We start from the raw sequence: 13,047 nt of genomic DNA on the forward strand, positions 1-13,047 counted from the left end.
GAGGACCAGGAGGGATGGTGCACCAAAGGAGCTAATTCACCTCCTCCCTGCCAGCTCCTCACAGCACCCCAGGATGGAGCCAGCAGTGCAGCCCCTCAGCAAAGAGGCATTGCTCAGCAGCTGCCCGTGCTCCTCTAGCCTGTGGGGTTTGGCTCCCAGGTGGCACAGTCTGTCCCCTGTAAATCCCATCAATCCCCCACCACAGCACATGCAGGGCTTGATCTGTGCAGCCTGTAATTGCAGCCCCCTGCCCAGCTCGGCTCCTGCATGGCACCAGGAGCTGCTACGCGCCACCCCTGGACCATTCTGTGCTGGCGTTTGAAGCAGCATCAGCATCTTTTAAGCAAGCAGCCTCATGACAGGCTGTTTGAAGCAGAGCAGCAAAGGATTGTGCCTGGTAGTTTTGGTTCCCGATGGACACAGTGAGGGCAGAGGGCAGGGAAGAGAGGAGGGAGGTTAAGAGAGGGAAAGAGGGAGAGCAATCTCACTGAGCTGTTGTTCAGTAGGAATTGCTGTTGGGGAATACAGAACAGTATTACATGTTGGGAGAGAAGCTAGGTTTTAATATTAAGCTGCTTATTTAGGTCTCTAAGTTATGGAGATGCTGCACTTCAAAACTAATTAGATTGACAGAGCTTGGATTCGATTACAGGATTTCCAGAAGCAAGAGGGTTTAAAGAAAAAAATTAAATAGCTGCCCTGAAAATGTTAGCAAGGGAATTAAACAGCCATTGCTGCAGCCAATTGTGAAATCCATCTAGCTGGGAAAAATGACAACTCCAGCTGCCGAAGTAGGGAGGTGCTCTCCTAATAGGCCTAAGTGGAAGATGCACAAAATTTGTGCCTCCCAGTCCCTGAGGTAGGCAGAAGGTCTCTCCAAGGCCCTTCAGGAAGTACATGCCTCCCTCTGATGGCAGCGTGTGAATCTGAAAGTATGTGGACTTTTCCCAACCCTGAACTCGCCGCAGTGAGCAGAGCATCCAGGAGCTGTAGGCAGGCAACTGTGGGGCTGGGGCTGAAGAGGGAGAGGCTGTAGATCCCACAGAGAAACACAAGGGCTATGTGGGGAAACCACACTGCCTGCACAGACAGAAAGTCCCATCCTTACAAGCCAGAACACTAAAGCACTGTCTGCAGCAGCAATGTGGCCAGCCCAGTGCTATGAACAATGTGGGAATAATACACAGCTATGCTCCCGAAGCGATAAAGCAAGGTAAGCAATGGCAGAAGTACACTGACAGCTCAACTAGCATCAAAGCCTTTGCTCATCTACCTGAAATAACTCCCTTTCCCACTCCTCTGAGATCATGGGAAAAGCAACAGTTTCACAAGGCTCAAAAGCAGAGCCAGAGTAGCACTTTTTAAAACCCCAGAACTGCCAGCTTCAGGTCCTCTTGAAGCTCCTAAAGCGTCTTTTATCTGTGAATATGAAGCTTCTCTTCAAGTACACATACACAGATGTCCGAAGAAACTCAGCTTGGGGCCTGAGAGGTTTCCAGGAGGGCCTTGACTCAAAATGTAGTATTAATATGTTGTTTAGTGGTCTGGGTATGTTTATAGTTATCAGTAGCTGGCCATGCAGTAGATACTGTTCCTATATGCCACCTTCTCATCCTCCTCAGCACTGGTTTGGGTAAGCACTTCAGACAACACAGCCCCATGTTGCCCTTGTTGCTGCACAAGCATCTCAAGAGCAGAACACAATGCAGGCAACACTGATGCTGTTGCTGCTGGTATCCTCCATTTGCACTAAAGTAGGATGCCTTTGCTATAGTCACAGAAACACTAAGATAGATCTACAATAAGCCACTCAAATTTCCTTCAAACAAAAAGCAGGAGCTGCAGTGAACTCCAGGGAAAGCCTGCAGGGTGCACAGCTTTGTTTAAATGGAGATGTCAGAAAGAGTTGCAAATGTACAAACTAGAACTCGTTTCTTTGAGCTTGGACTGTCAGTCTTGGTGTGAAAGCAACTCCTTCAGTGTTGCCACTGAAGGGCTTGATAAAGTATGCACCCAGTACTGCAACACAGCAGCAGTTATCTTACTTTTGCCTGGCACTTTCCACCTAAGAGAGCCTGCAGCACCTTCCCTGCTACTCTCAGACACTTGGAGAACATCTCTTACCACTGAAAGCCTTGGTCAAGTTGGGAAGAGATGACACTCAGATGACACAGTGCTGCCACCACTGACAAAAGGTAAGGGAGGGTTTAAACACAGCAATGCCATGCCCAAGGCTCCTGAGAGCCATCTTGTTAACACTCTATATGCAATCAGGTCGAGGAGCGGGAATTAAGTGAATAGCACCTTATGAATGATTTTTCTGGATGAATGCAGGGGACTGTGGGAAACGGAAGGAAGAGAGAAAAAAAAATATAATAGTATCAGGCAAGGACATCTCAGCATGCACTTCAAAGGCTGCAGGAAAAGCCATCAGCTTCAAAAGGACCTCAACATCTTATTTCTAAAGAAAATGTAGACTTCTGCCAGGCCAGGCACTCAGAGCTGAAGGGGTTGTCCCTGAAACATCCACAATAGACATTTCTGAGCCAGAGGAAGAGACTGTGCTTGTCAGCCCACAGCAATGGGGTGGTGAGGGGAAGAGAGTGGGCAGTGACAGAAAACAGTTGGTAAGGTCTGTCTGTGTGGAAGAAGGCCAAACACCCAATAAAGCAGAAAGACATACAAATCCTTTTCATTGCTAGAAGACTCACCTTACGGCAATGATTTTGTTCTAAGTACTTCAAGAAGACTGAGCACTCACTAGTGGTACAGCTATTATAAGAGACCTTCAGAGGGACTGGGCACTGTGGATAATACACCAGGGACCTCAGTGGGAGATCTGGTTGACCCCAGTAGTCACACGGCAGAAAAGCTGCACAGCTGAAGACTAGGAGCCTGCGCAAGGATAAAAACTACAATTAGAGTGGATTGGATCCATCCTGGTAACTTTCATCCAAGGACTATTCTTGTACATAGATGTTATACAAGTTTAAAAAAAAAAAAAAAGATACTAAAATCCATCCTGGAACTGTTTTCACAAAAACATAAATTATGTGAGAATGGTTGTTAACATTTATCTTGCCTAATTCTCATGTCTTAGGTGAGCAGCACATTCTTTTACAGCTAATGGTGAGAAACGGGTACCTTCATGTTCTTATTCTAAAATGCATGTCTCAAGTAGGTCAGATAAATTGCATTCTTTAATCATCTGTTTCTCAAGTCCTGGGTGGCTAGCCTGGGTGTTAAAGATGAATCCCGTCATTGTTATCTTGAGAAATGACTTTGTTTCATACTAGCCACAATATTAGGCACAGTTGTCACTTGTCTGGAACTCATAGGCACTGAGCAGCAGTTCTCTTACAATAGCAAGCAGCCGCTCAGGAGAAAGAAGAGCAAAACCATCTTCTTTAGAAAGAAAATCTGTCCCTTCAGCTTTGGCAAAGGGAATGTGAATGTCTCTGAAGAGTCACCTCCCCATCAGAGATGCTTAGTTTCCTTGCATATTGTCTGGGATCCTCATGAGGAAAGAGACAGCAAAATATTTGTGTGCGTGTATGTGTCGTGCCAGCCTTGCAGATGATTTGCAGTGGGCACTGGCCTGGAGTTCTGCAGCTTCAGCTCTCAGCAGATGATTCAAGGACACACCACAACAATATACCCCCACTCTCCCCCAGAGAGATGAGCACAAAAAACCTTGGTCCTTTAGAGACACAGAGAGACAAAGGCAAGAGACTCCTAAAGGGAAGGATGGGAAATGAAAGAGAGGAGACAGAGCTAACAAAACATGGAGGAAATGAGCAAGCAAGGGTGGGGACAGAGAAAGAGGATGAACCTGAACACCAAAGGGGAGGTTAGTGCTACTGTACTTGCATTCAGAACCTGCATTGGGCTGTGACACAGCTTTCATATACCCAGGCAGATGCTAAGCAGCACAGATATTTTCCCTGTTTACCATACCCCTAGCATCCCAGCCACTGCACACCATGCTCAGGGCCTTTGTGGAGCTGAAGTCAGCACAGAGACAAGAGCCACAAAGGTAATACCAGTCCCATCCTCTCAGATATCTCTGTGGAGTCCCAGATGCCCAATAACTGGCAGGTTCATACTGCTGGCTCTGCTGGAGAAGCTCTGGATGCATCCTCCTTCCTCTGTAGCCCTACCCTTTAAGAAACTTTTGGGAACTTCGTATCTTTGAGACTCCCTGATGTCCAATGAATACGCCAAATCATTGGCGAGATCATACAAAGGAACCAGAGGGCATGATCCAAGTTAAGATGCAAACAAGAAACAGAACTTCATGTTCATCTATCTGTAGCTCCATTATTAACTTCTGAAGCCAACAGAGGTGCACTCAGACTAAGTCTGTGGACTAGCCTAAGGCCCAGTACTTGCCAGAGTTTATAAAATCCCACATGGACAAAGTATGGTATAATACTAACTTGCTTTCACAAAGTCTGCTTTGGGAAGTCCTGCCTTTATGCCCCCTTGGCAGAGGTGGAAGCAGACATGCACTTACACTTCTGGCACTTTGTGGAATGCAACTCAGCTGCCAGGGAGAGGGAACAGCCTGTCTTTGTGGCGGCTCTTCTGAGGGACCTGGAAATCCACAGAACCTGCTTTCCTCAATAGCACAGGCATCCCTCTGGAGCTCTCAATATCAATCACCTGCTGTCTACAGCCTAATGCTGTTTCCCTCCGTAATGGAAGGAGATCCCTGGCAAAGGGCTGTCCGATAGAAAGCTATGTGCTGTATTTAAGGTGTATTTACCTCACTCAAGACTGAACAGTGGCTTTTTCTCCAGCTGTCACATTCCACGGCTTCAATCATTTGCTAAAGGCTCTTTTCTTGAAACACCTGCTGTGCAGACCTCAGCCCCCTGCAATCACAGAATTGTAGAACATCCCACTGGAAAGACAAAAGCCACACATTTCCTTGGAAGGTTTCCATGACCAGGCTTTACCTCCACATGACGAGGAGGCAGGTCTTCTCATGCATCCTGCTCAACACCAGTCAGTTTCAGCCCAGCAGTGGTTTTAGGACTGGCCCTGTCCTGAGCAGAACAGGCAGCCAGAGCTAGTCTGCACAGCAGGGCTCTCTCATAGACCAAGCACAGCCATGCACGTTGCTTGAGCCTGGTGCTATAAAAGCAACTGAACTCCCAGGCTCTGGCACAAAAGTGCATCTCAGACCGCCCCTGTGACAGTAGCCAGCTAGATACCTCTATTGGCCGGTAGCTGAGCTGCACCTGTGGCAGATACAAGGTGATGCTGGAGACTTGGTAACTCCCATCATTCACCACAACACTCAGGCATTTACTTGCAAGTATTCCCCTCATCTTCAGACTTCAAGTTTTGGCTTTCTTTTTTGCAATAAAATTCTAGCATGCTTACAAGAACAATATTAAGATCAGGTCATCCTAGGGGGTGGGAGAGGCAAGAGGTTTTCATAAAGCTAATCCAAACTTATCAGTAAGCTGTAACCTGCACAACTAGAGGCTGTCCCACAAGCGTGCCACTCATTGCTTGTGTATGTGTTAAACACCTGCAGCTGCCAAAGGTTCTGCTGGGGGATCAGAGATCATTTATTATATTTCTCTATCTCAGCTGATGGTCTCTGTCACCCCTTACAGCTTGGTGCCACACACTCTACAGATGACATCTTTCTATGCCAGCTGCAACTCCACCATCTGGAATGAAGACAGATGGTGGACAGTTGACACTTTCCTGTCAGCTGGCCTACACTGCAGCCATCTTGAACATAGCATGCACCAGTCTGGACACAAACCCAGCTTGCCAAAGCCTGTCTTGGCCTCCCAACATCACTTCTGCCTCAAGCAACTTCTTGTTGGAAAGCAAGTCACCTCCTTGCTGTGCTATCATGGTGTCCTCACATAGTTTCTGGGGGAGAGGGGTAGAAATACTCAATTCAGCCATTGGCAAGGTAAGTAGGAAGTTTACTTCCAAATACTGTTTTTCCTCGTGGTACCTTGGAAACAAGAAGCCTCGGGAAGGCTTCAAGGAAGACTCAACATCTAATGCCCATGTTTAACAGCAGATTTTAAACACACTCCTAACAGCAACTCCTGGTCCCAGGTAATCAGAAGGAAACTCGCCCAACAAAAAGACTGACTTATAGTGGCATAGAAACAGGACAGACTCAGAACACAATTATGTTCCCCAATTCATGACACAAATGTAGGCAAATATTTAAAACTTACTGTTAAAAAGGGCTGATGCTTATTTTACAGAATAAGCAGTGCTGGAAACAGGACTGTAAGGTTTACATTTGGTACCCTTGCCTCAAACAATAGTGCCTGTATACACTTGAGGAACATGAGAAGAACTGCCCATAGCTCAAACATCCACACTCACAGCACAGACATAATCAAAAAGGCTCGCTCTTTATTTTAAACATAAAAAGAAATATTTTACACAGCATTGTTAGAACTATTCAGTACCTGCATTCCAGAGTTGTGCCAAACACTTTATTTTATAACTTTGAAATTAAAACAAAAAGAAAATAACTTGCCCTTCTGCTATATGATGTTCAAGCTTGTTCTAGATCGAAATTCCAAGTGTCTGGAGGAATTTACCAGCTTAACCAGGAGATACGGCAAAGCGAACACAGGAAGATCAACATGAGCCCTTAGGATACTTTGACAATACCACAGATTGCAGCAGGGAGGATACAGATGCTTGCACTGCATCTCAGGCAGCTTACTCTCCTGATATTCCGCAGGTTTAATACATGACCAGATGCACATACACTTCCACTCACACAAACCTCGGTCACACAGGAAATAATAATAATAAAAAACATGAAAAGTGACCTAGATTTTTTTTTTTCCATTAGAGATAAGATTCCCACTCTATTTTTTTTTAAAAAGGAGATAATACAAAATTGGCACAAGTAGAAGGAAACCTGGGGGTTAAGTGTAGCCCCTCAGCTTCTAGCCTTCCAACTACAGCAAACACAGGGTGGAAGGGGATGCAGCATTGCCTTCCAAGGGACTGGCAGCAGTACAAGCTAGCAGCAAACTTGCTTCACTTGGAATGACAAAGATGGTTTGTTACAGGCCATGAAGGAAGGTCAGCATTAGCTAAGGACATAGGGACCTTTCACTAGAGGAGCAGGGAGCCCTGACCAAAATAACCCTGAGTTTTTTCCAGCAGGGAGAAAGTGTGCTATGTTGTGTGCTTGGGAAGAGCTGGCAGTTCCCTGCTCATTCATTCCCTAATTATTGCGTTACAGTCATGATCCTCTCTCTCCAAAACTTAACCAAGAGCACATAAACAAGGACTCAGTCTGCAAGGACAGAAAGTGACTGATGCTGTGCTTCAAACTTCACCACCACTACCACCCCTAACCAAGATGCCCTCATGCAACAGGCCTTCTGTGAAGAATGCAGATGTTAATGCAGGAAAGAAGCTGCTAGATCAGTATGGGAAGGACAGGCAGCATCCCAAACATCAGAATGGTGTTTCTTAACATCCAAAGAAAAAGCAAGATTTCACTACAGCAGACAGACATGAGAGGAAGAAAAATTCTTGCTGCGTAAGTAATATCTGAGTGAATCATTTCTTCAACTCTCTTCCTTTGGAAAGCATTGCTACAGATTTCTGGGCTTTCACAGCAGAAACTAGAGACTGCTTCTGCCCTGCTCCTCAGCAGAGAGAGTTATGTCTGCCTGCAACACAGGCCTTTCCAGAGCTCTTCCAGAAAGGAAAACATCAGGCCAGAAAGAAAAGTTGCTATGAATGTTCAAGCCAAAGTCTTCCACAGGTTTATATAGGTTTTGGATTTCCCCATTTAGGAATAGTACATTAAATCTCTTAAAGAGTCAAATAAGAAGTTGCAAGCCCCAACTCTGTAAATCAAGCCAATTTTGAAGATGTCTCACATTCAGCCTCCAAAAAAAAACACCATCGGACATCTCTATGCATACATACGTATACATTTCTGACTGCACGTGTGTTTGCATGCAAGCAGCAGAACGACCTTCTAGAAAAGCCCTCACATCAGCCAAAGGTCACAATGTAAGACAGGAAAAAAGAAAAACAAACAAACAAAAACCCAATAACCTACATGTAGAAAACTTACCACAAAAAAAACCCCGGATTTTGGAATAGCTGCAGTGTGGAGTTGAAGATTCCACAAACACTAATGTGAAATGAAGCCTTCATAGCACAGATACTACACCTGCAGCTCCCCTGGAATGTGCAGTGGGATGAGCTATGAGTGAAGCAGATTGTCTAGCACTTGACTAATGTCTAGACTGGCAACAGCACACCAGAGCCAGTACCTTCCATGTATGCTCTCCTTTAGCGTCTTTTAACTCTGAAAAGGATTGAGCCCTGGCCTCAACTCCACATTTCTCACCCTTCTTGATGCAAGCCAAACCCTGGCTATGATGTCAGATTGTGGTATAGTCCTAGTTCCTTGTTTGTTTATACACAGTATCTTTATTCTGACTTTTATTGCTTAAAACATCAGATGTGCTGAGAAAACAGAACTGGGAAAGGAGCTGCTCCTACTCAGGAGCCAGGTCAGTGTATGTGGAAGACCAAAGCAGGACTTCTGTACTATAGCACCTAGGAATAGGTTCTCAGACCCTTGGGGAAAGCCCTGCTGCAGGCCCATGCACAAGACCAGGACCATTGGAACCCGAAGGATTCCTACAGCCTTCTTGGGCTTGATTCTATTCCCACCCTGAGCTGCAGTTCAACTGCTGCGGATCTCAGACTGCTTACAGGTTCAAGGCTTAATCACTGAGTGACTGGAAGAAGTAGCACTGGAGTCTGGTCTGTACATTTGGTAATACATAGTTTACAAGCCTTCTCTAAATATGATTAGTTGGACAACTGCACACAAAGATCCATCTCATTTTTTTTTCTTTCGTAAGTGGGGCAAGGTCTCTGCTGAGGCCAAGCAGAAGGCTGGCCCTTGTCCTTAGACACCATGTGCCCCCCTGCCAGAAGCAAAACTGGGTCTCAGGCACAACGTGAGCAGCTGTAGTAGGGAGAAACGAAAGTGGGTGGGGAGCAGGTGGCCACAAGCAGACATCCAACAAATGCTTGTCTGAGGACTGATTCTTCAGGGTTGCCAAGTTAGCTCCTGTTCACCACAGCTAAGAGGTTTGAGCACTGAAAATAAAATTTTTAAAAGTATTTTAAAAGTGTCTCAAAGACCTCCAGGCAAAGTATGTTTTGTGGTTAACTGCAAACCTTTTGAAAGCCAGGGAAGGGAAGGCATGCTGACAATCATAAAACCGATCATTTATTGGAACAGCCTTCTGAGGCAGCAGCAGAGGAACCTTCTCCAACCTTCAACTCAACACAGAGAAATCTGAGAGATACCAAGGTGGACAAAGGGAACTGGATGGTGTGATGCAGGTAGAGGGGAAAAGTAGATTGCTTAGTACAGTGATAGTCTAACTTCTACCAGCCCCTTTTTCACACCCACTGCCCTGCCTATCATGCTTTCATACAGGGATATCTTTGCAAAACCAAGGCGGGGGAACACTAAACAAGAAAAATAAAAAAAAACAAACCAAAATACAAACAAAAAAAACTTAGTGAATTTTGTCACAGGACCCCGCTGAAAGAAGGCTCAACAGTTTGCACATTAAAAGGACATGATCCCTATGCAGAAAGTGCTGCTGGAAAAGGAGAACTCCGAGTTGCTAAATACAGCCTGAATGTTCTCAGGACATGATGTGTAACAAGGAGAAGCTTGAGGTCCAGGCTGAAATCAGAGAGGAAACGCATTGTCTTGTCTGGGCCTGTGAGTGAGTGTCTCAGCACAGTTCAAGAGCCCTGTGAGTCTCTCCTGAAATGCAAGTGTGTCCAGCTCTCATGCTCAGTCCATCTCCATCGACATCAGCCGGCGACGCTCTCGTCTTGTTTCCTGCACTTCCTTCTTGCAGCACCAACGAGAGGTGCAGTAGCCAATGAGGCAGGATAAGAGTCCGATGACAGTGGCCAGGCCGATGCCAATCAACAGGGGATACTTGAAAGCATTCAGAACTGAAAGAGAAAGGCAAAGTCATTAGATATCACTCAGAAAGTCAGAGACACCCTTTATTTGTTCTTGCATAAAAAAGGAGACAATCTCACATTATTTCATCGTGGCCAGATTAATTACTTCAAAAGGAAATTACACTGATTTTCCTTCTTGATTTCTGTCTTCTGAGGTTTGGAAAACTGGTCTCTTACTGGAGTCCCTTACCTCCTCACCCTAACTCTTCCTCCACCATTTCAAAGCCTCAGGGAGGAACCTTGGAGCAAGAGAGGAAAGTAGAGGTAGTTCCAAGAGATATCCCATTATCTGTTCCTCCAAAAAAAAGCCTTGCAAAGTTTCCCTGTCAGAGGCAGCCTGTGGCTGTACTCTCTGTAATATGTTTCCAAATGGCAAGGAGTGGACTCCTTTACACTTTGCTTAATTAGAACTACTCATAGAGTGTATTAACTGCCACTCAGCAACCCTGTCTGATCAGCCTCTAAAGTTGGTACCTAAACAAGAAATTTGATACGTAGGCACCTACTGCTCAGTTAAAAGGCAGGGTCAAAAACTCTAAGGAGTTTGGAAAGTACAGTTATAATAGTTATCTGCACAGTAGGGAGAACAAAATCTTTAATTCCTTTTAAGTTCATGGAACTTCCCAACATGACCTTTCCTGGAAATACTGAGAAGAAAGCAACGAGTTCAAAACCCCTCCTGCATTAATTTTCCTCCTTAGCTACGTGCTGAATGCAGCACCTAGCGTGCAACTTCTCATGAAGACTAGCAATACTTGCAACTCATGTTGGAAAGCAGACAAGGCATTCAGTGCAGGAAACAGCATGTCTTGTGGTTAGGAGAGGGAGGAAGGAGTCAGAGCTCTGATCTTTTGTTCTCAGCTTTGATATTAACCACAACACGACTCTACTTCAGCATGCCCCATCTGCAAACCAAAGGTTCCTCCTGCAGGCAGCAGATGGGTTAATACTTGGAGATAATAGTACGTCTTGATTGAAAGATGCCCCAGCTATGCAAAACATCACAAAGAGATGATCAGGAAAGAAAACGCTTCAGTCTTAGACTATGATCTGTTCAGGCCTAACTAGTTTACAGAATCTGGAATCAGAAGGTGGCAACAATAGAAAAGGATAACAAAATCTAATAAGATTATCACAGGCACCTTTAAAAATAGTAATGAGGAATATTTGTCACAGAAAGACATAACAGGGTGTTAAAATGCATAATGCATTTTGCAATCTCTTACCATCCATTTTCACAGATAGAAAGATAGGTTTGGCTCTGATGTCAGGTTCCCGCTGCCATACACCAGTGGCAGATCGCACCCACGGGGTCACTACACAGTAGTGGTTCCCAAAGTCGTGGTCCTCACAGCCATGCACGCGGAGCCGGAATTCCAGTGGGCTGATTCTCTCCAGGCTGAGATCACTGCTCCCGTTTCTCCTGCTCTGCATCACGATCCCTTTTCGGTCCAGTGAGGCCAGCAAGACGGGCTCTCTGTCCAACGCAAAGGAGCGTACAGCAAACCAGGAGACATCAAAGGACATATCATCTGCGTTTGTGGACAAAGAGGAATTTAGACATGTTGGTGAGCTCTGAAAAGTATTCAAAGTGCCACTTCTCAGCAGAAAGGTTAATCTTCAAGCAGCATAGCCAGCACTGGTCTGACAGCAGAAGAAAAAAAGAAAAGAAAAAAGAAAAGAAAAAAAGTATGCCCTGAACATGTCCTTTCTAGGAGGATCCAAGCAGCAAACTGCAATGACATGCTCTGGCAAAAAGCACATAGCTGCACAGAATGGGTGACTTCCTACAGGGATGACAAAAAGGAGAACTTTGCTTTCCTGCCTATCCTAAAAATTATATTTCATCACTGATCTGAGTTTTCACCAAGCAGGACTATAGTGAAGAAGTTCTGTAACTATGCTGAACCTATGGTAAATAGGTATTGGAAGTGATAGGTGTTTGCTAGCAGAGAGTGATTTGCAATCACTACCTTTGTGCAGGGCCTACTCAACCACAAAGTCAGAAGGCTCTTTCCTGAAGGTCTCTTCCTTACATTGAAGTCTGCCTAAATAAATACAGAGATTCTACAGAGAGCACAAAAAATTACTTACAAAAGTGCAAAGCATTCAGGAGCAAAGCCTGACCACGGAGCTTTTATACATTTTCTTCCAGAGCTGTGGGTTACTGTCACGCCTCACCAGGAACGACACCTTATACAAGTTTTACCACCCAAGGAGATTGCCTATAAAACACATTTGCAACACCTTGCACATTTAAACATATCTGACAGGTAGCCAGAGTTCATCAGCACATCCAGCTCTTTCTGTGTTGATGCAAGATCCTATTGGTCCCATTAGCAGATCTCAGTCTTAACCCTATTAGGCTGATGTAGCTGAGTATCTACTTTAAAAGTCACTGCTATTCTTTGCTAATGTGAGCCCAGCAACACCTGTTATAGAGTCTGAAACCTGGCATGACCCAGCACACAGACAGGAAAGCCTGCTCACTTCTTTCATCAGCAGGTCTTCCTCCCTGGCATGTTCACAAAGTGACGGGCCCAAACTGGAAACAGAGGTCACTATTTCTGTCCTGAGTTTTGGGTACTGGTAGAATGTGTGCACAGGGCTTAACCTTTTCACACCTCAGGTAGTCTCAATGATTTTGGTGATTTATCAAATCTTCATTTGCTAGCATAGAGAAGTCTGAAAAATAGAGTGTTAGCAAACTGAAATTTAAAATTGGACTTTCAGCTAATTGAGTTTGCTCTTCTCTAAACTTCCACATTTGATCTCCAGGCTAATGGCAAAAGTAAAGCCCTAAACCTGCTGCTGTACACAAATTCTTTGTAGATATAAGTGAAGATTATTTTTAAGCCTCTATCAGGCAAGCTAACACTTTGGGAAGAAAAGAGAATCTTAAAATAATATTTCAAAGTAAAGGCATAGCCTCAGTTCTGCTACTTGAAGTACAGTATCAGCTGGCCAGGTAGAACATTCACCCTTACTGCAGACAAAAAAAGACCCACT

General features: G+C 44.9%; 1 protein-coding gene across 1 annotated transcript in view; it reads right to left on the bottom strand.

The window, feature by feature from the left end:
- Positions 1-6,382: 6,382 nt before the first annotated feature.
- Positions 6,383-13,047, bottom strand: part of PTGFRN (prostaglandin F2 receptor inhibitor) — a 71,263-nt gene continuing 64,598 nt past the window's right edge. The window contains 2 exon segments of the mRNA XM_065862700.2: positions 6,383-10,026; positions 11,265-11,570. Of these exon segments, the coding sequence (XP_065718772.1) occupies positions 9,860-10,026; positions 11,265-11,570 (473 nt within the window). The 3' untranslated portion in view covers positions 6,383-9,859.

This window comes from Patagioenas fasciata, chromosome 1 (assembly GCF_037038585.1).
Source record: "Patagioenas fasciata isolate bPatFas1 chromosome 1, bPatFas1.hap1, whole genome shotgun sequence".
Classification (NCBI taxonomy): Eukaryota; Metazoa; Chordata; class Aves; order Columbiformes; family Columbidae; genus Patagioenas; species Patagioenas fasciata.